At 47.4% G+C, this 21,204-nt stretch overlaps 1 protein-coding gene across 2 annotated transcripts in view; it reads left to right on the forward strand.

Annotated features, from left to right (window-relative positions):
* Sdk1 (sidekick cell adhesion molecule 1) overlaps positions 1-21,204 on the forward strand; it is a 974,090-nt gene that overhangs the window by 784,683 nt on the left and 168,203 nt on the right. For both annotated transcript variants that reach the window (XM_006504712.1, NM_177879.5), the window contains 4 exons: positions 5,401-5,516; positions 8,174-8,366; positions 12,055-12,153; positions 19,949-20,140. In XM_006504712.1, the coding sequence (XP_006504775.1) occupies positions 5,401-5,516; positions 8,174-8,366; positions 12,055-12,153; positions 19,949-20,140 (600 nt within the window). The remainder of the gene's footprint in view (positions 1-5,400; positions 5,517-8,173; positions 8,367-12,054; positions 12,154-19,948; positions 20,141-21,204) is intronic.

Consider the following 21,204-nt stretch of genomic DNA (forward strand, 5'->3'; position numbering starts at 1 on the left):
CTTAGGGAACAGTCAGCCTAGCCTGCCTGGCTACTCCAGACCAATGAGAGACCCTGCCTCAAAACACAAAGTGTACAACACCTGAGGATCAACGTCTGAGCTTGAACCTATGCCTTCAAATGCACACAGACACACATACACACAGACACACAGACACACACACACACAGAGAGAGAGAGAGAGAGAGAGAATACTCAGTGTTTTTATACTTACTGATACATTTGAGATAACTAGTGGTATAATTTCCCTCAGTGGTATTCCGTGTCACATTTTTTTGACACACATTTTCAATCTACTGTTGCTACAGAGGTTGATACAGGGCAGTCACGTGATCTCAGCTTCCTACTCCTGCACCTTTTCATTCATACATCCAACCATCCCTGTCCTCAGCAGACACGTGTCTTCTCTCCTAGTTTCTCTTTGATGGACTACCAAGTAGAGGAAGGAATTAATTCAATATGAAGTCTTCTGAACTGGCTTCTTTCCAGTAAAGCAATGCATGCAATTTATTGTTTGTTTGGGGACAGCGTCCCATGTAACCTTTCTACAGAGCAGCGGCTTCCTTGAACTCTTGATTCTGTTTCTTCCCTCTTCCAAGTGCTGGGATTACAGTACAGTGTATTTGGGGGTCACATGTGATCATGTGTTAAGGCAGTTGGTTTTCCAAATTGCTGGACAGTATTTCGCCCTGTGTGTATTGGTTGTTCTTCCTGTTGCTGTGACAAGAAAACACTCTGAGAAAGGCAACTTAAAGTTGACTTTTGCTCACAGTCTGAGGGAGCCCTCCGTTACTGTGGGGGAGGCATGGCAGCAGGAGTGTAAGGCACTTGGTCACACTGCGTGCATAGACAGGAAGCAGAGAGAGGTGGGTTCTGTTGCTCAGCTTGCTTTCTCTTTTGTTTATCCAGCCCTGGATCCCTGGGATGGTGCTGAAGTTGGGGTGTCCCACATCTGTTAACCCAGTCTAGGAACCCTCTCACAGATTTGCTCAGAGTTACCTTTCCCAGGTGATGTAGACCCTATCCACTTGAGAATCAGTAGTGACTGTCACCCCAGGGGTACAGTACCATCTGTCCCCGCTCCACCAGTGGACTTGGGGTAGGGAGGCCACTGAAGCTGCCATGCTCTGCACCCAGCCTTGTTCATCTCACAGAAGGACCTCAGAGCACCATCCCTGCATGCTGTCACCTAGTCCAGTGGCACACGTTTCTAGTAGTCTGAGAGTAATAGGCTTGCTATTAAGCCCGTGTGGGATCCGTAGGCATGAGGCACTTCTGGGAGTTCTCCTTATATTTTGATGGCAGCGTCCAGGATTTGTAGAATCATGTGTGCTGTTCTGAACACCAGTTGGTACTTGCATGACTCATTTCTAGAACCCTCTGTGGCATTGACAGTGTATTCGTTTGTCCCCCAGGGTCACCTGCTTTAATTACTCTAGACTTATGCTTTCTTTAATTGTGTAATAACATTTATCCAGTTTTTCTTCTTTGAGATGGCTTTGGCTATTCTAGTTCCTTTTGTTTTTCCCTGTAAATTGAAATCTCCTTTCCGGTTGATAAAGAGTATCTGGCTGTGTGTTTGATGGACTCAGGTTAACTTTGGTCCCCTTACCTGCCTGATCTTCCAGTTTATCAGTAATTCTCCCACAATGTATTTAAGTGGCTTTGTAACTTTCAGATTATAGATCTGACACACTGACAGGTTTGTATCTACTTTGTGTTTTCGTTGCTACTTTAAATGTGTGTGTGTGTGTGTGTGTGTGTGTGTGTGTGTGTGTAGGGGGGTGTCACACTCGTGTGCACAAGTGTAGAGTCCAAAGGTCCACCTTAGGTATTATCCCACAGCACACAGGCTCCTTTGTGGTTTTGAGTCTCTCACTGGCGAGGAGCTTACTGGTCTGGTGAGGGTGATTGGCTAGTGCTTCCCAGAGGTCCTCCTACCCTCTCAGTGTGGGTGCTGGAGATCTGACCTGGGGCTCTTGTGCTTTGTACAGCAAGCACTTTACCAAATGAGCCATCTCCCACTAATTTTTAAACTTCAATTTCTAATTATTGATCACTTGTGTTTATAAACAGAATTGATTTGTGAGCTTTGGCCTTGCAGCCTGTAATCTCGATAGCCTCTCTTGGGTCTACAAGCTTTCCTGGAGTTGACGTGGATTCTCTAGGTAGACAGTCCTATTGCACCTCCCTTGTCTGTTTGTCTCCTCCCTTCTTCTTGTTTACACTGGTCTGGACTTGCAGAGTAGAAAAGCCGCACCAATGTCTTTCCTCCTCCCTTTCTTGTCCCTGATCTCAGGGCAGCATCTTTCAGGCGCTCATCTCAAATGAGATCGCAGCCGCAGGCGCGTTATAGATGCCCTTTATCAAGTTTACCAGGTTCTTTTAAATTTCTACTTGGTGGAAAGGTGTCTTTTTTTTTTATTTAATCATGATTAGATCTTAAAATTTATCAAATGCTTTTCCTAACCCTATTAAGATTGGGTTTTCTTCATTCTGTCAGCTTGGTACATTTCTGTGATTGATAGTCAAATATTGGACCACTGCTGTGTTTATTAGATAAATCCCACCAGATAAGGATGCATTACCATTGTGGTATATTGCCGAATCTGATCTTTTAGGTTTTTTTCTTGATTGTGTTTTGAACTTGTATCCATAAGGGATCATTGTCTGTGGGTCTTTTTCCTTGTCTGTAATGTTATTTACTTATTTATTTGGGTGTCTGGGTAATGATTCCAAGTTGTTTAATTTTTCCTCAAATGCCCAGTGTAGTTCTTCTGTGAGAAGCCGACACATCTTCTGTTTGCCCCTCTGTGTGTGAAGCATACCTGTTTCTCCACCTGAAGCTCCTGAAGAGTCCGCCTTAATTGCCTTAGTAAATTAAGCAGCTAGCCCAGCTGCTCATCGGCCAGTCCCTCCCTCATCACCCTTTCCCCCTCCTTCCTCTCCCCTCCATTCTCTTTCCCATCCCCTTTCCTTGCCCCCACTTCTCTCTTCTCTCTTTTCATTTTTACACACACACACACACCTCCTTGTCTCAATGAACGACAAGGTGTTTTTCCTTCTATTTCCGAATGTGCGGCCACCAGATCTATCTCTTCACGTCTGTGGGCTATAGAGAGTCACAATCCTCTTGTTTGCCACGCTTTCTTCACTCAGTGGCTCTGACATTCCCTCCAACAGGCTACATCCCAGAAACAGCCATCCTCGGGACTATATTCAATCCACAACGTTCACAAGGTACTGCAAGGGAAATTGATCAGTTTCCTTATGTTGTATAGAGGAAGCACGTGGGGAAGCCATGGTCGTGGGTGATGGCGGATGGCCAGGAAACAGGGTCTGGAAGAGCCACCTGAGAGACTCGATGGATTCTGATTCTCTCATGTCTGCAAGAAATGAGACAACAAAGATCTGTGCTCATGAAGTTGTTTGTGTTTGTTTGTTTGAGGGTCTTATCTGACCTAGACTACTATATAGCTGTGCATGATCCCCCTGTCTCTTTTTCCCCAGAGCTGAGAATACAGGCCTGTGTCTCCTCATCCGGCTTATGTGGTACTAGATATGAACCCAGGGCTTCAAGCAAACTAGGCAGTGCTCTACCCACTGAGCAACATCCCCAGCTCTAGGCTGACATTCCTAACATGACCATGCACCCTGGGCTTTGTAGCAGGAGATGCTTATGTGTAATATAATTACATCATGCCCCCTTTCCCTCTCTCCCTCCAAACCCTCCTACATGCTCCTCCTTGCTCTCTTGCACACTTGCGGCCCTCCCCCCTTTTTTTATTCACTCTTGTTAAGTTCTGTTCATATATATTCCAAGGTACATAAATGCAGCCTGCTCAGTGTGTGTAGTGTTACTTGTGTGTATGTTCTGGGGGTTGACCATTTGGTATTGAATAACCAGTTGGTGTTGTCTTCCCAGGGAAAGATTGTGTCTCCCAGTCGCAGCCTCCTTTAGTTGCCGGTAGCTCTTTGTGTATAAATGAACAGTAATACACATAAGGAGGAGTGTGATGGCTTTGAACCAGTGAACAAGCACTGACCACCATTCTTCTGTGGCTTTTGCCTCCAGTCCTTACCTGAGTTACTGCCCTCAGTGACAAACTATGACCCGAAAGTAAGGCCACATAAACCATTCCCTCTACATAGTTTCTTGGGTAGTGGGACAGTAGCTCATTGTACTTGCCTTAAGAATCACAAAGTCCTGAGTGTGACCCCCCCCCCAGAGCCAGCCATGGTTGTGCATGCTTATAATCCCAATGTTGGGGAGACAGAAAGGTAGATTCCCCAGGGCCCACTGGTTGGCCAGTTTAGGCTGATTGGAAAGCTCCAGGTCCCCTTAAATATCATCTCTGGGAACCTGCATCAAACAACAACAAGTAATAGAAGGGGCTGGAACTATGGCTTAGTGGTTAAGAGCACTTCTTGTTCTTGCAGAGGACCAGGGTTTGGTTCCAAGTACCCAGATGGCAGCTCATAACCATTCATAACTCCAGTTCCAATGAATCCAACACCCTCTCTGGTCTCCCTGGGTTCCAGGAACACATGCGGCACATAGACATACATGCAGACAAAACATCTATACACATAAAGTAAAAATAAATACATCTTATTTTTAAAATGTGGAATGCAAACAGACATGCACATACATAGAAGAGTCTATTTTCCTTTTTGTTGATATGATAAACACCATGACCCAAAACAACCTTGAAGAAGAAAGGGTTTGCTTGACTTGACTTCCAGGTCACACTCGGTCACTGAGGGGAGTAATTCAGGGCAGGGCCCGGAGGCAAAACCCACAGAGGAATGCTGCTCAGAAGCTCATGCTCAGCTAGCTTTCTTATACTACAAAATCAAGGTTCACTCGCCTAGGAATGGTGCTGCCCACGGTGGGCTTGGCCCTCCTACATCCATCATCAGTCAGGACAGTTCCCCACAGACCAATCAAATCTAGATAGTTCTTCAGTTGAGTTTCTCCCTTCCCAGGAGTGTCAGGGAACAATAAAAGCTAACTGGGAAGGAGAAGGGGATCTCAGAACAAAATAGGAAGTGGAAGACCATTCTATATTCTTGGCTGTGTTGATTTGAGGTGGCAATAGAGGTAATTGAGGAAACAATTGAGAAAGATTTAGTGTACTGTCCATCTCAGATCTGTAGGATGGGACTTGGTCTAGTACAGCTCTTGCCTCTGTCTTCAGGAAGCAACTTCCCCACAGAAATAGACCAATTCTCCTTCATTGTCACATGGAGATTAGTTTGGGTGACACTCACCTCCCTTCCATCTGCTCTGTGATTACTCTTGAGTCCTGAATGGTGACTGAGGTTTCTCTTTTGTCTCTTCTCCCCATGGGGCCTCCTGGCATTTGTGCTGCTGCCTTCCACCTCCATATGGGAACAGTGCCCACTGCACCTCCCCAGAACGTGCAGGCAGAGGCTGTGAATTCCACCACTGTGCACTTCCTGTGGAACCCGCCACCCCAGCAGTTCATCAACGGCATCAACCAGGGATACAAGGTACCTGGCCTGGTTTTGGAACCTCCAAAGGGCATTCATGGGTAGTATTAATCATATCATACTCTGGGTCTCACCCTTCCTATGTGGTCATAAACCCAGGGCATCAAACACAGAGTACTGCAAACTTGGCAGGGCTGCCATCTGTCCTCATTCTTTTCAGATATTCCAGGCCAGAAAGTTGAATGCTCAGCTGATAAGACGGCACAAGAAAACAGCCTCTAGTCAGAGTAATGGGCTTCAGGGAAGGCTGGGAGATGGGACAGCCAGTAAAGTGCTTGCCATACAAGCACAAGGACTTGGGTGGTCCCTCTAAACCTATACAGTGAAAAGATATGAGCACATTAATCCCAGCACTGGGGAAGCAGAGATGGGGGAATCTCAGGTGCTTGCTGGCCAGCCAGCCTACTTGAATCAGTAAGCTGCAAGTTCAGTGAGAGACTCTGTCTCAAAAACTAAGATGGACAATGATTGAGGGAGACACTCTGGGCTTTACATGCATGGACACCCGTGGGCACACATATACATGCATGCCAGCATACATGTACACACATTAATCACACATACACATACGCACAACTGTAGCACACATATATACACATGCCATCATATATATATGCATACATTAATTACACCACATGTACAGAGAGAATAAGAGAGAGAGAAAGAACATGAGAGGAAGAACATGAGAGAGAGAGCCCAGGGGAGATCTATGTGGGCTCTTTGAGTCAGCCTGTGTCCAAGCACTTCTTCCTATAACACAGAATCAAGGGCGGGAATTCATGAGAAGAGACTGCTGTCCAGCAGAAACCATTTTACTCTCTGCTTTGAATATAGTTCTGTTTAAAGAATAGAGGCCAGAGAGAGTCCAAGGTCCAGGTCCCGATATGAATGAATGAACAGACCAGCAATAGAATCTGTTGCTGGATAAGATGGGCTTGGATGCGCATTCCAGCAGCACAGTTTCTTTCCTTTATGTGGACTTCTAGTTGTACTTTGGAGTCTGACTTCATTGTGCACAAGTGGGTTCATAAGCCCCTTAGCAGGAGTCTCAGGGAGTCCCTTCAGAGAAGGGTGATGCTTTCAGCTTCTAAAAGTTGTTGTTGCCTGCCATTTGTGTTGAGCTTGCTCAAATGCTTGTTTGTCTGTGATAAGGCCCAGCTAGGAAGGTGCTATGCCTCTGCTTCTTCCTCGGAGGTATCTGAAGGCAGATGCTTTTTTGAAGGGAACTCATACTGATCAACCCGAGACTCCATCACTCTTGGCTCTCCTGCCAGGTCTGAGTGGCGAGAACACTGTGTGCTTCTGATGGCTGGCTTGTCAGTTTGATCTCACGGATATGCTATGTCCTGCTGCCAATTAGCTTTCAGAACAACTCGGTCCTGGAGATGCATCGTGTCAGGAGACTAAAACTCACTACACATATCTAGCATTACCAAAGCAAGAAAGCAGCTTTTCCTGGAACTTGTACACACACACACACACACACACACACACACACACAGATGCATGTATGCTATTTCTTGTTTTGTTTTTAAGAGAGAATTTCATGTAGCAGACTGGCTCCAAACTCAGTATGTGCCTGAGATTGACCTTGAACTCCTGACTCTCCAGTTCCTACCTCCTTAGTCCTTGGATTATAAGCACATGCCACCATATTGGGTTTATGTAGTACTGGGGTAGAACCCAGGGTTTCCTGTATGCTAGCTAAGCTCTCTACCAACTGGGCTACATCTGCAGTTCCTGTATATGCCCTTTATTTAAAATTCTAACTTATCTCCCAAACTCTATTCCAGGAAACTAGTATAACATAAATTATAAATCATTAAGATTGTTCCTATTGAATTCCTTTGAGTCAGGGTAGACTTCTATCTGGAGAATTTTTGTGTTTGTCTCCTCATGATAATTAGTTGAATTAACAGATGGTGTCATCTTTGCTCCTCACTATTAAAAAAAAAAAATCCATGTTCAATAGTATCCTAAGAGAAGATGGAGATGTAAGGGGGTGTCCATTACTGTAACAAGTTTAGCAGCCACTTCACTCATATATATATATATATATATATATATATATATGTGAATATACAAAAAATATATAGGCATATTTTAGACTCAACTGTTCTTAAAATTAAAATGGGATTTTAAGATGTAATAGGATTTATAGTCAGGCCTTACTATCTCAGCTGCTTGGGAGGCTGAGACAGGAGAACCACAAGTCCAAGGCCTTGCTGGGAAACTTAGTAAAACCTTGTCTCAAGATTTAAAAATGCAAAAAGTGAGTGGGAATATAGGTCAGTGGTAGAGCCTTTGCCTAGAATCCCCCAGTGAGGGGCTGGGGTGTGGCTCAGTGGTAGAGCCCCTGCCTAGAATCCCCCAGGGAGGGGCTGGGGTGTGGCTCAGTGGTACAGCCTCTGACTAGACTCCCCCAGTGAGGGGCTGGGGTGTAGATTAGAAGTAGAGTGCTTGCTTAACATGTGTAAAGCTCTTGTTTTATCCCCAAATATGAAAAGGGGGGAAAATGGTATGACATTTATGGACTTACTGAATTTTGACTATACTTTCTTTAAAGACATACTAATTGTAAAATACAATTTTGATTGACAGCTAAGTAAAGAAATGTGGTTTAAAGGGGGTCTTTTTTGTAACCCTTCCCTTACCAGCTCCTAGCATGGCCGGCAGATGCTCCTGAGACTGTCACTGTAGTCACTATTGCTCCTGACTTCCATGGAATCCATCATGGGTACATAACAAACTTGAAGAAGTTCACTGCCTACTTCACATCCGTCCTGTGTTTTACCACCCCGGGGGATGGGCCTCCAAGTTCACCTCAGCTCGTGTGGACCCATGAGGACAGTGAGTATCCCTCTCCTTGCGTCTGAGCTATCCTCTCAGGGACTACTGACAAGAGGAGGTCATGACCTTCACCTTACTGGGTCACAGTGCAGCCAGCACCAGGAAGCCCTGTACCCCAGTGCTCTTGCAGGGCAGCCAGACATCCCAGCCAGTGTGTTCCTGAATGGCAAAAAGGGCAGGGGACCCTTGCAATGTGGAAGGGACTCTGGGGACAACAGTGGAGGGAGTAGTCCTATTATGTTCAAGGAGGAAGTAGACCTACTGTGTTCAGTTCTGCTGAGCTTGGCTGTCATTATTCAGACCCTTAATTCTAATCCCCTCACTTTTTTGCTTGGTTGCCAGCCATGCCTGTCCACACACTTTCTCTGCCACCCTGGGGCTTTGCTTTGGCCCCACTTAGTTTCCTAAAGGCCCCTGTCTGCTCTCAGGCAACTGTTGTGTCAAGGACACAATGTCTGGTGAAAGTACCTGAGGGAGTAATTATAGACATACACAAGACCATAGGCAAGGGCACCCCTAACTGGGAACACCGGCATATACTTATGCCAGTGCTCAGGAGGCTGAGGTCAGAGAACTTTGAAGCTTTGAGGCTAGCTTGGGATAAAGAACAAATCATTTTCTCAAAAAACCACAACAAACAAACCTCCAAGGGGCCTCATGACAAGTCATCTACAATGAAAACCAGTGAAAAGCATTTGATGTCCCAAATGGGGACAATTGGGAGAGAGATAAAAAGGTCATGCAACAGATATTTTGTAGCTATTTTAAAAAAAAAAAAAAAAACCCTAATTTTTAAACTCAAAACACTAGAGGGAAAATTGTCATGATATAATGTCAAGTGAAAAAAAAAACCAGTTAACAAAATTATTTGAGATCTATGTTTTAACATAACCCATTTATTTATTACTTTGAAACACATTTCTCTATATGGTGTGTGTGTGTGTGTGTGTGTGTGTGTGTGTGTGTGTGTGCGTGTGTGTGTTTGTGTAGGTCCAGTATCTTTCTCAATCACTTCACCTTATTTTTTGAAACAGGTTCTTTTCATGACTCTAGAGCTACCCACTTGACTAGGCTAGCTGAGCAGTGAGCTCTGGGATCCACCTGTCTCTGCCCTAATAGCTGGAAATCATAAATGTATGTGGGACAGCAACTTTTTAAAAGTGAATTCTGGGCATAGAACACACAACCTGGGACTGGTGCTAAAGCAGTTGCTAGGCAAGTGTGAGGACCTGAGGAGGGATCCCCAGAACCCACAGACATGCTGGGTGAGTGTGGAAACTTGCTGTGATTCCAGCCTTAGCAGGCAGAGACAGAGGATCCCCAGATCAAGTTAGATAGTAAGACTAGACACACGGGCAAGCCCCGGGTTTGATTGAGAGAGCGACCTCAATGAATAGGTTAGAAAGGCATTGAGAAGGATTCTAAGCATCAACCCTGGGTCTCCACATACACATGTGCACACTCAAACACACACACACACACACACACACACACTCACACACACAGTCACAAATATAGACACACTCACAAACACACACATTCACTGTCACAAACATATACACAGTCACAAACACACACATTCACATAGTCACAGACATATACACAGTCACAAACACACTCACACAGTCACAAACATACAGACATATTCACACACAGTCACAAACATACACACAGTCACAAATACACACACTCACACAGTCACAAACATACATCACAAACACACATACACTCACTAGCACACATGCAAATACACACTCACAAAAACACACTCACACACACAAACATATAAACACAGGCACATGTGTGTATGATGGCCCAACACATGCAAACAGGCAGACAAACATTCATAAAACCACACATATGTGAGAAATTGGAACACTGAAAAAGAACATAATAAAATAGAATAAGAACTCAGGTCCTCAACTGACACCTCTCCACTACCCTTGAACCACCATTTTTAGTAGATAGGTGGCCTCTTTGTCCTTTCTAGAAGGATGGAGCTCCCTCATGAAGGTGGTATCAAGGGTAGGGTTGCAGTTGTCTCTGGGGTGCAGCTTGTTTGGGCTGGGACCCTGGCAATTAGCCTCTTCTGTGTCACAGACATAAGCTCTGCTAGCTGTGGCCTTCTGTGGAGCCTCAGTGAGATGGGAACACGCTGGGGGAGGGTCGCAGTACAGAGAAAAAGAGTATCAATTGAAAGCTAGCCGCCTACAGAGTTAGAGGACAGCACAGTTGGGCAAGAATCCAGAAAGCAGAAACACTGGGAATATAAAAGGAGCAGTAGCTTCCTCGGCTAAGACATCGATCGCAGAAGAACAAGCTGCTTCAAAACCCGTCAGGACGTCTTTCTGGATGCTTGCGGTTGGGGAAGGATGACATGGTCCTGACAGCATCCGGTTTTACCGTCTTCCACTGAGAGAAGTGGCGTTTGTCAGTGCTTCAGCCCCCCCTGTGAAGGCTCTCCTGATCTCACCTCCCGGGAGTGCAGCTTCCGAGGTGTACTGTACCTGTTTTAAAATTCATAACTTGTGTTAGGGTTTTGTCGTAGTTCCACAGAGGAAGGAGGTATGGAGTGTTGTTGGTGTGGCAGGGCTGATGGGAGGCACAAAAGAGCCTATGACCTCTCCTGAAGGCCAAGCGAGAGCCCCAACTTCATGCAGAAGCCTCAGCGAGTGTGTTCCCAGCAGGTTTGCAAGGGAGCCTGTGGTAAGGCACCTTGAGTAGGAGGGTGCTCCCCTCCAGACCAGAGCAGGTCCTCAGCTGAGAGGAGTATAAGGCAGTATATGGTCTTCTCCAAACTCCCGTTTTCCTCTTGCTCCTGAAAAATCCCTTGGGAGGGAAGAGATGAGAGACTAGACTTCTGGGTCAAGTGAGCAGGTACTGCCCTAGACACTACACTACATTTCTGACTCCCACAGAGTCCATGATGCCATAAAAGCCAGAGTCCTGGCCCCTCTCACTGAAAGACTCTAGTCAAGTGATCGTACAGAGCCTAAGTCCCTCACTGAGGGATTCTAGGCAGGGGCTCTACCACTGAGCCACGCCCCCAGCCCCTCACTGGGGGATTCTAGGCAGGGGCTCTACCACTGAGCCACGCCCCCAGCCCCTCACTGGGGAATTCTAGGCAGGAGCTCTACCACTGAGCCACACCCCCAGGCCCTCACTGGGGGATTCTAGGCAGGGGCTCTACCACTGAGCCACACCCCAGTGCCTCACTGGGGGATTCTAGGCAGGGGCTCTACCACTGAGCCACACCCCCAGCCCCTCCCTGGGGGATTCTGGGTGGGTTATTCTACTATAGAATCACATCTCAGCCCCTTGATGGAGGATTCTAAAGAAGTGATAGTCTACCAAGCAACTGATCTTTTTCAGGTCTAACCAGGCAGATTATTTTACTGGTTTGGATCAGAGGGAAAGACAGAAGCTGTGTCTGAAGGTCCTGTGGCTACTTTTCTCACCTCCTTGCTTGTCTGCATGGAACCAGCAAAGTAACACACTCAAGAAGAGGGAGCACGCCATGAGCACCCGGCCCCTAGTCCTGACTGCACAGCTCCTGCTGTTTCTTTCCTACAGGCTTCTGCTGGCCCTGTCTCAACACTTCCTTTCTGTAGCTAAAGCTGTCCACACAGGTCTGATCAAAGGGCTCCAGGCTCTCGTGTTAACAGACCTCTTTATTTTTAATTGGTAGAGCCGGGAGCTGTGGGGCACCTGAGCTTCACGGAGATTTTGGACACCTCTCTCAAGGTCAGCTGGCAGGAGCCCCTGGAGAGAAACGGCATCATTATGGGTAAGCAGCCCTTTCCCTGGAAAGGGAAAACAGGAAGTGCACCCTAACAAGAAGGGGTGGCCTTCGTGTCAAACATAGCTGCTAAGAGTAAACCCGGGCCTCCTGGGAGCAGCTGACAAGTCCTCCTGGCTGTATGGTGACCATAACCCTGATGGTGGGGGCTCCAAGGATGTGTTGCATATATCTTTGTGTAGACAGCAGCCTCAGAGCTGGGAGTTTATCCTCTGCTTCAGACACTGCAGCATTCTCTTTGGGCAATGAGAGTCCATCGGTTTTAGATGCCTTTCCTCACATATTCAGGTACTGATATTCTAGCCATGTGATAGGTAAGGAAACTGAGGCTGGGAGATTCTGTATTCAGCAAACATCCCTACTGTGTGTGTGGGGGTCAGTTTCTAATGACCTCCCAGTAGGGCAGTAACTACAGTGCTGACATCTCCACTCTCCACCTTCTGTCCTGAGTTGCAAGGCCAGGACAAAGCCCTGGACTCCTGGCTCCAGATCCCATATTCTGTCCCTGTCCCACCACACCCTGAGTGAGAAACCTAAGGCCAAGCAAAGGCCTAGGGAGGAAGAGCCTCAGGCTCAAGGGGTCCTTGGCCCCTAGATCTGAGTCAAGCTCAGGGTAAACTGCGCATGGCTGTCCCTTGACAATAAACCCTCCCATGTGGCAGGGGGTAGGGGAACAGCTCACTTTCAGAAGACTTTTTTGTTGTTGTTGTTTTTGGTTTGGTTTTGGTTTTGGTTTGGTTTTTGGTTTTTCAAGACAGGGTTTCTCTGTGTAGCCCTCGCTGTCCTGGAACTCACTCTGTAGACCAGGCTGTCCTCGAACTCAGAGATCCATCTGCCTCTGCCTCCCAAGTGCTGAGATTAAAGGCATGTGCCACCCACATGGGCATCATCATCACAGGTTGATACATCACGGGGCCTCCCCTTCCCATGCTACGCAGTAAGTAATTCCCTGATTTCCTGAAAGCTGTTAAAGGGAATTCGTGTTCTCCCATTGAGTTGTGTCTGAGAACTGAGCAGACAAGCCATGCTGTGGTTAAGAGGCAAGGTGTTCTGTGGTTGCCTGCAGACTATGCTGTGGGCCTCTCCTTCTGTGGCTGCCCTGAGTGCTCCCTCATGCTGTGCCACCTCCACAATATGCAACACGTTGCTTCTCGCTCTCTATGACTGACTGCATAGCAAGGACTCTGAGGGTGACAGCCCTATGATCACACAGCTCAGAGGTGGCCCTGGTAGCCACTCTCCCATCTCTCTGTCATTACGTGCTGGGAGTAAAGTGCAAACTGTGTTCTTGCTCTACCTGCAAGGTCCCCTTTTCCCTACCACAGCCTTCAGTAGGTTTCCCCAAGTTCCAGGCCAAAGAAACACCTAGCAGCACTGTATGTAACTCCCAACGACTTCTGTATGTGGGTACCAAAAATGTGAAAAGAACTCATTTAGTAACAACACAAATGGGACTGGTGGCTGACTCCATGAGGACCTGAGTTCAATTCCCAGAACCTGTTTTAAAAAGCCAGGTGTGGAACATGTACTTGTAACCCAGTGTGGGAAAGACAGACAGGCAGGTCAGCCCTTAGGGATCTCTGGCCAGCCAACCTAGCTTAATTGGCTAGATCGTGGCCACTGAGAGACCTTCTTCTGGCCACCAGATGCACACAGCTGCATGAACATCTGCATACACATTTAACACATACAAAGTTGAAGAGAAGCACGTGTGTCTTGTGGTCTGACCACTTCCTGGGCACCACCAAGCTGCTCTGACAACGGATTCCCACTGGGTTCGGCCATCTTGCTTCCTCCCCTCAGAGTTTGCCCATGTCCTCTGTCTTTTCATAGCCACAGCCTTGCCCAAGATAAGATACATCCAACTGTACAGTGCTCCATGATCTTGAAACAACTTTCTTGTGAAACTGGCTCTGTGGTAAGGTTGGCCAAGGAACATCCCAGACTGTCACTGCAACAGGGTCACCTCCACTGAGTTCTCAGCAGTGGTCCTGGCAACCAGCCAACACACTACTCATGATAGGGGACACATCTGTGTCCCCCAGCCCCCCCACACACACACAGTTCAGAGACCCTTGGAACTAACCCTCCTCACATCCCAGCCATTGACTAAGCCACATGCACATGTCTACCTGACTCTGCCTGTCCTAGGCAGTGTGCTCCCTCCAGAACCAGAGATGGCTGCTACTGGGGTGAGACATCAGAGCCCAGATCTGCTGTAGATGGTGCTTCTCCATACAGGAGAGCAAATACAGAGCATGGAAATAAGAATGCTTTCCAAAGCCTGGAGGTAAACCCGGGGGTAGGGGGGGATAGATGGGGACTCCGTCGGCAGCAGAGACCTGATGTGGGTCAGTATAGCTTTATGTCAAAGGCAAAAACAAATAGGAACAGAGAGATGATGATGGTGCATCTGTGTAATAGGAGCTCTGTGGGAAGTGTGTGTGTGGTGTGCGCTTGCATGCCGCACACGCATGTATATGTAGTGTGCATGTGCACATACGTGGATGTGTGGATGAGTAGAAAGTGTGTATGTGTGTATATATGGATGTGTGAGAAAGAGACTCTGTTCATGTGTATACAGATGTGTGTGCATATTGTATGTGTGGAGGGCAGAAAACTTCCTCAGTTCGCTTTGCTCAAGCACAATCCACCCTGCTTTTTTAAAAACAGGTCTCTGATTGACTTGGAGCCGACCCAACACTAGGTTTATAAACAGATACCACACTTTTTACATGGGTCCTGGGGACTGAACTCAAACCTCAAGCACTTTACTGACCAAGCCATCTCTACAGCTCCAGAAAGGACATCTGTCTAGCTCAGGTCCCCAGGACTCATCCGGGGACTGAATCAGAGCCTTACGCATCACTGATTCTGAAAACAGGGCTAAAGAGTGAGAGAAGCAGGCAGTCCCACCTGTCCCAGGCATCTACAGTGTTCTAGAAACTGGCCAAGACTCTTTGGTAGGCATCTTAACTCAGAAGGGCTTCCCCATGCCAGATCCACACCCCCACCTCTCCTGACCTCCCTCACCCCTCCTAAATTGTCCACCCCCTTCCTTCTTGTTTTATAGCCTGGGGAGGAGACCAGTGGAGCCTCGCCAACATTCCATGGCCGAACGCTAGTTGCCAGGACCGCCAATTTATGATCATCTGCTCTCGCCAGCTAATGGAACCTAATGAACTCATTTTCATACTTTATTTAAACAAATACCTGTAGTGGAGAGCGGCTGGCTAGTGTTTATGATGGAGCTTGACCCTCAGAGCTTAGATGTTTCCCAGTTGGATTCTGCTGGCCTGCTTCCACTGTGGCCTCGGCTGAGTGAACAGGCTGCCCCCACTGTTAGTCAGAGCTTCGGGAAGACTCTGCCCTTCCTATCAGGACCAGAGTGTCCCACTTCTCACTGTCTGGCCTGTGCTTCTCTTCACTCCTGCTCACTCTGTGAAAACCTGTGTACACTCGATGTCTGCTCTTCTGAGAAGCCGTGTACAGGGAAAGCTCTCCCAGATTAAGAGCAAACAAGTGTCATTAGCTGGATGCCATCAGACCCTCATTTTCCCCCGGGTCACCTGCATCCAGTGCTACTCACTCTGCTCCATGCCCTGCCTGTTGGTAGACACCACCCCCCAAATCATGAGTCTTCCCTAGAACAGGCCTGTAGCCCTGAAAAGGTTAACATTGTGGTGGAGGAGATGGTCCAGTCAGTAAAGGGCATGCGTGTGAACCTGAGTCCCCAGAGGCCATGTGAAAAGTCAGGTGTACAGAGTAGACATCTCATAGAAAAAGGGAACTCTCGATTCAATAAGACATGCTGTCTCAAAACTTAAGATAGAAGCGTGCACACACACACACAGGAAAAAGAAGAAAAACTGCTTGCAGGCAAACCTAGCCTTCTGAGCTTAGGTCAGAGAATGCTAGCATGTACCTCCCCTCCTTCAAAGACACATGTGTATAAAACTACCCGCTGTTGAAAGGTAGCTTCCGGAGACACTTGCAGCTGAAGGTTCGTTTGTGGGCAATGTGACCTTTATGGTGGGGTGACTGTCGGAAATGATGCTTTATCAGCCTGACCCTCAGTGACCACCCTCGTTCCCCGCTTCCATTTTATTTTGTGGTCAGAATAAGAGGGAAGCTTCGAGCAAGGGCGGCAGAGCACCTGCCGGAGTAAATTGCCCATTGTGCCCTTGTTGTAAATTGCAGCATCTCCCACTCTCCCCCTGTAAACTCTGATTTATGAGGGCCGCGATGCAGACAGACAGTCTGTGATTGGATGCACTACTCTCTTGTAGAGAATTTACTCCAGATCAACATAAAATTTTTTCTGAAGCTCCCGTGGTCGTTAGTCTCAGTTAGCGAGGCCATTCCTAGCAGGTAGGAAGCACAGTTGGAGGTGGCTGGGAATGCTGGCTCTGGGCAACTCCTTGCTCTGCTCCCTCCTGCCTGCCACAAGATGCACGTAAAGATGAAGTACTTGCTGGCCAGAGCTGCCCGCATCCACCACACACGTCTCCGTCTCCACAGCTGTGTGTGTAAAGGGGGGTGGGAGGCATCCTTGCACACCAAATGCCTACTGCTCTGCCCTGTGGCAATATCCTACTGTTTTGTTCATCAGATGTTCTCAGATCTCTGTTGACACTAATCTTATGCCCTCCAGAGCAGGCCGTGTGTGTGTGTGTGTGTGTGTGTGTGTGTATGTGTGTGTGTGTGTGTACTTGGGGTGGGGAAGAGGCACATGTGTGCAGATGTGGGTACCAGATAAAAAGCCATAAGTCAACCTCAGGCATTGACCAATCCCCAACTATTGTGCATCTTGATTTTGAGATTTGGCCAGGTACACTCTCCACTTAGGCAAGGCTGGCGGCCATTGTGCTGAGAGATATGGCTGTCTGCATCTCCACAGCATCGGCATTACAAGCATAAGCCACCACACCTGGCTTCTTAAATGTGCATTCTGGGGATCAAACTTAGGTCATGGTGCTTTCAAGGCAAGCCCTTCATCAACTGAGCCCCCTCCCCAGCCCGAGAGCAAGCTCTTCAGTTGTCCACTCAGTGTCCATTTGTCTCCATAATGAGTTGAGCATACAGTGTGATCCATTTGGACTCTAGCAGATGCCGGTAGAGCTGTGCTTACTGAAGACACTGAAATTGCTGTGTTTTGGCTCCAGGTTGACATGATGAACAAGATGCTGTGTTTGGTAAATTTTGCTAAAGAACAGCTTTTAAACAAATAGAATTTCCTGGCAGACAAGGTGGCTGCGTTCAACAAAGACTTCTCTTCTCGGGCCTTCAGAGTGACTCAGAAACCCATGCTGTTTAGAGGTTAATCAGACAAAACCTACCAGAGCCAGACAAACAGAGAAGATGGCCCTGGAGCAGGGCTGCTAGTTTCTAGCAAAAACCTGGGGCTCCCTTCTTTTTCTTCTTTGTGAAGTAAAGATAACAGTATCTCACTGTCAAGCGTGTGTCCTGTGGGTTGCATGACTTAGCCCAGGTGAAATGCTTGGCAAATACTTTGAGACAAACTCCCCTCCTTTTGCCTCAGCCACACTGAGCCTTGGATCTCCCTACTCCACATAGGATCACATGTCCTCTTGGGTTCTAGTGTCTATCCTCCCTCCTCACAACACTACTGTAGGATGCCCTTATGCTGATCTTCCCTTGGAATAGTGTCAGCCATTGCACACTGAGAAAACTAGACATAGTGGCACACAATTTTAATCCTAGCACTAGGGAGGCAGAGTTAAGTTAATCTCTATGAGTTCGAGGCCAGGCAGAGACAGAGTGGGACCTTACCCCTCCCCCCACATACACACACCAAAATAAAATAAAATAAAACAAGAAAAAGTAGAAGCACTATTGCATCTTAGTTGCAACCCTAGAACCACACACTGTCTGATGCTATGTTGCTTGGTTTTCTCCTTGCTGGGACCAAATGCCTAGCAGTAAACAAATTTGGCTTCTTCTAGTTGGAGGGGTACAGCCAGAGGTGGCTGCTCACATTGCAGAAGCAAAACAGATGACTGCTGGGGCTCAACTCCCTTTCTCCATTTTTTTCCCAGTCCCAGACTCCAGCCCATGAGATAGAGCCACTTATATTAGATCAGTCTTCCCACCTCAGTTAGTATAATCTAGAAAATCCTCAGAGTCATGCCCAAAGACTTGTCTTCTAGGAGATCCTGGAGCTTATCAAATCAAAATCAGCCATCACAAATGATAGAAGTGGCATTTTTATTGTTATATCCCCTCCCCCAGTTTTAAATTAGCCATAAAGAAAGAGCTAATAAGGATACTCAGCTCTTAGCACCCATCCATGGAAGCTGAATCAGAGTACTCAGATTTCAGCACCATTCATGGAAACTGTTGTGTAGAGAGTGGGTGGAGAAAGAGAGCCTAAGACTTGGCACTGGGCAGGAGTGGAGTGGAGATGGCAGCCCAAGACAGCATAGGAATCAGCCCTTGCCAGCGCCGTGAGGAGAAGGGAGCAGCCTACACAGAATATGGAAGCTTGATTCTCCTTGTGCCTGAGGCAGAGACCCACTCTTCCACTGGCCAGTGGCATTCAGATGCCCAGATGACCGCAAGGCCTCCATGGCCAGCATCCCTCCAGTGGTCTTTCTTACCTTGCTATTCCAGCGCCCCCCTCCCAATGTCTGAGTTTCCCTGAAGGTGCTTGGTAGTTACCACACTGTGTTATGATTGTGGAGACAGTGAGCAGGGGGTAAGTTCTGACGTTACATTTTTTCCAAAATATTAAAGTCCCGAGGCACCATCCTCTAAGTTTCTGTTCACCCGCAAGAGCGGTTTCTAACTTTATTTATGACTTTCATCTGTGCAAAAGGGAGCTGAGATGCGTCTTAGAGCTTCCATATCCCCGAGCTTATTGACTGAGGAGAAGGAAGAGCTGACATCCTCAGCAGTTTTCCTTTGCCCGAGGACCCAGGAGCTCTCTCCATCACTGTTCCCTCTTTACAAGACACTTTAAGCGCCCTCTAATCCCATCAGCTCCCCCACCCCAGGGGTTGACTCAAGCACTAGTTGGGTCTTTTTTTTTCCTCTAAGCCCAAGTCATGATGGAATTTAAGGCTAAATAAATTGTGATCAGGAGACCCTGGCAGATTGAGATGAGAACTTGAAGGAAAATTAATTTTTTTTCTAGAAAATAGCATCTTCAGTAAGGAGCAAGGCAAAGCTCTGAAGCAATGAGAAACTGAGGGGAGTGGGGACAGGTAAAAGAAAAACAGAAAGAAGAGCCTGTCAGTCACTACATCAGGAAAAGGAAACATGCACAAGCAAGCATACACATACACACATGCACGCACATGCACGCACACACATACACACACAGGCACACACACACATGCACATGCACACACATGCATACACACTCAGTAGAAGTGATTCCACACTTGAGATGGGACCCTAGAGCAAGCCACCAGTTCAGGAGACCAGGTAATGAAAACAGCAGTTTGTGACACTGGGAATACCACTACAGAGTCTCCTGATTGTTCAACAAGTGTGAGCTCAGCAGAGCACTGTAGGCTGGCGGTCATATCAGTCACTCTCCTGTCTGTGCACCAGCTCCTGGGTCCCAGAAACCTGTTCTTACAGAACTCCTTGTGGTAGGAACAGGACACAGCAGAGGCCTCTGTGTGAACACAGAGGAAGAACTTGGGCCTCCTTCCATTCACCACTGATCCCGAATGCTCTCCTGCTGGCCCAGAGTTCCTCCAGGAGGAGGGGTGACTTCTGGCCCATCTGCCTCAGGTATTCCATTGTCTTGCAGGCTATCAGATTTCCTGGGAGGTGTATGGGAGGAATGACTCTCGACTCACGCACACCCTCAACAGCACGATGCACGAGTATAAGATCCAAGGACTGTCATCACTCACCACCTATACCATCGATGTGGCTGCCTTGACCGCCGCAGGCGTGGGCGTGACCACATCATCCACCATCTCTTCAGGTGTACCCCCAGGTCAGTGGATCTTGGCACCCACACTTTACCTGTGCTTGTAATCTCTGAACCTCCTGATCTGGTGGCATCTCCATGCAGAAGCCATGGAGGGCCTTAAGAACAAAGGCCAGGGCTTAGCCTCCTACTGAGACATGTGAAGGCACGTGACTCTGATTCACTCTCACCCTCGCCTTTCCTGTATCTCACTGCATGTCTCTCAGGGTGTGAGCACAAGCAGATGTGGCTAGAAAGGACAGAGAAGAGTAGTCTCTGTGGGGCTAAAACATGATCTTCACAACCCAAGGTTTCCACCCTCTAAGGCCCACAGACAATGACCACATGGATAGTAGAGGCCTTTGAGAAAGGGAAATAAATATGTTGAAATTAAGACGAGGAGGGGCTGGAGATGTGCACAAGGTTGTGGGTTTATAATGCAAGGGTTCCCCAAGTTAAGGCAAGTAGATTCAGAGTTCAAGGCCATCCTTGGCTACACAGTAAAATGACAGTCATCCTGGGTTATATGGAACCCCACCACAAAAATTACAAAGACCATGATGCTCAGAGCTCCCACTACTGAAACATTAAGAACTGGGGTTTGTAATAAGAGAAGGTGGGGCTAGGGAGATGGAACAGCCTTAATAGCACTGTTGCTCTTACACAGGACCCAGATTCTGTGTCTGGGCCCCCACATGGTGGCTCACAGCTGACTATAACTCCAATTCCAGGGGATCCAATGCTGTTTTCTGACCTCGGAGGGCACCAGGTATACACATGGAACACATACATCCATGCATGCAAAATACTCATATACATAAATAACTAAACCTGAGAAAGAAACAATAGTAGACACAATGATGAAAGAGGGAGCAGACTGCAGGGTGTGGGTGGCCGCGTTCAGCAGGCCACTGTGGCAGAATCTGCTCATTAGTGTGGAAATGGCTGACACTCCTTCTGTTGGGTCCCTTTGAAACTCACAGGATCTTCCTATACACCTAACTCAGCTCCAGAGAACAAGCACTAACTCCTGCCCTCAGTTTTAAAGCTTCTGTTTAAGATGGAGATGTTGTGTTATGAAACCTCACAAT

Source organism: Mus musculus, chromosome 5, assembly GCF_000001635.26.
Source record: "Mus musculus strain C57BL/6J chromosome 5, GRCm38.p6 C57BL/6J".
Classification (NCBI taxonomy): Eukaryota; Metazoa; Chordata; class Mammalia; order Rodentia; family Muridae; genus Mus; species Mus musculus.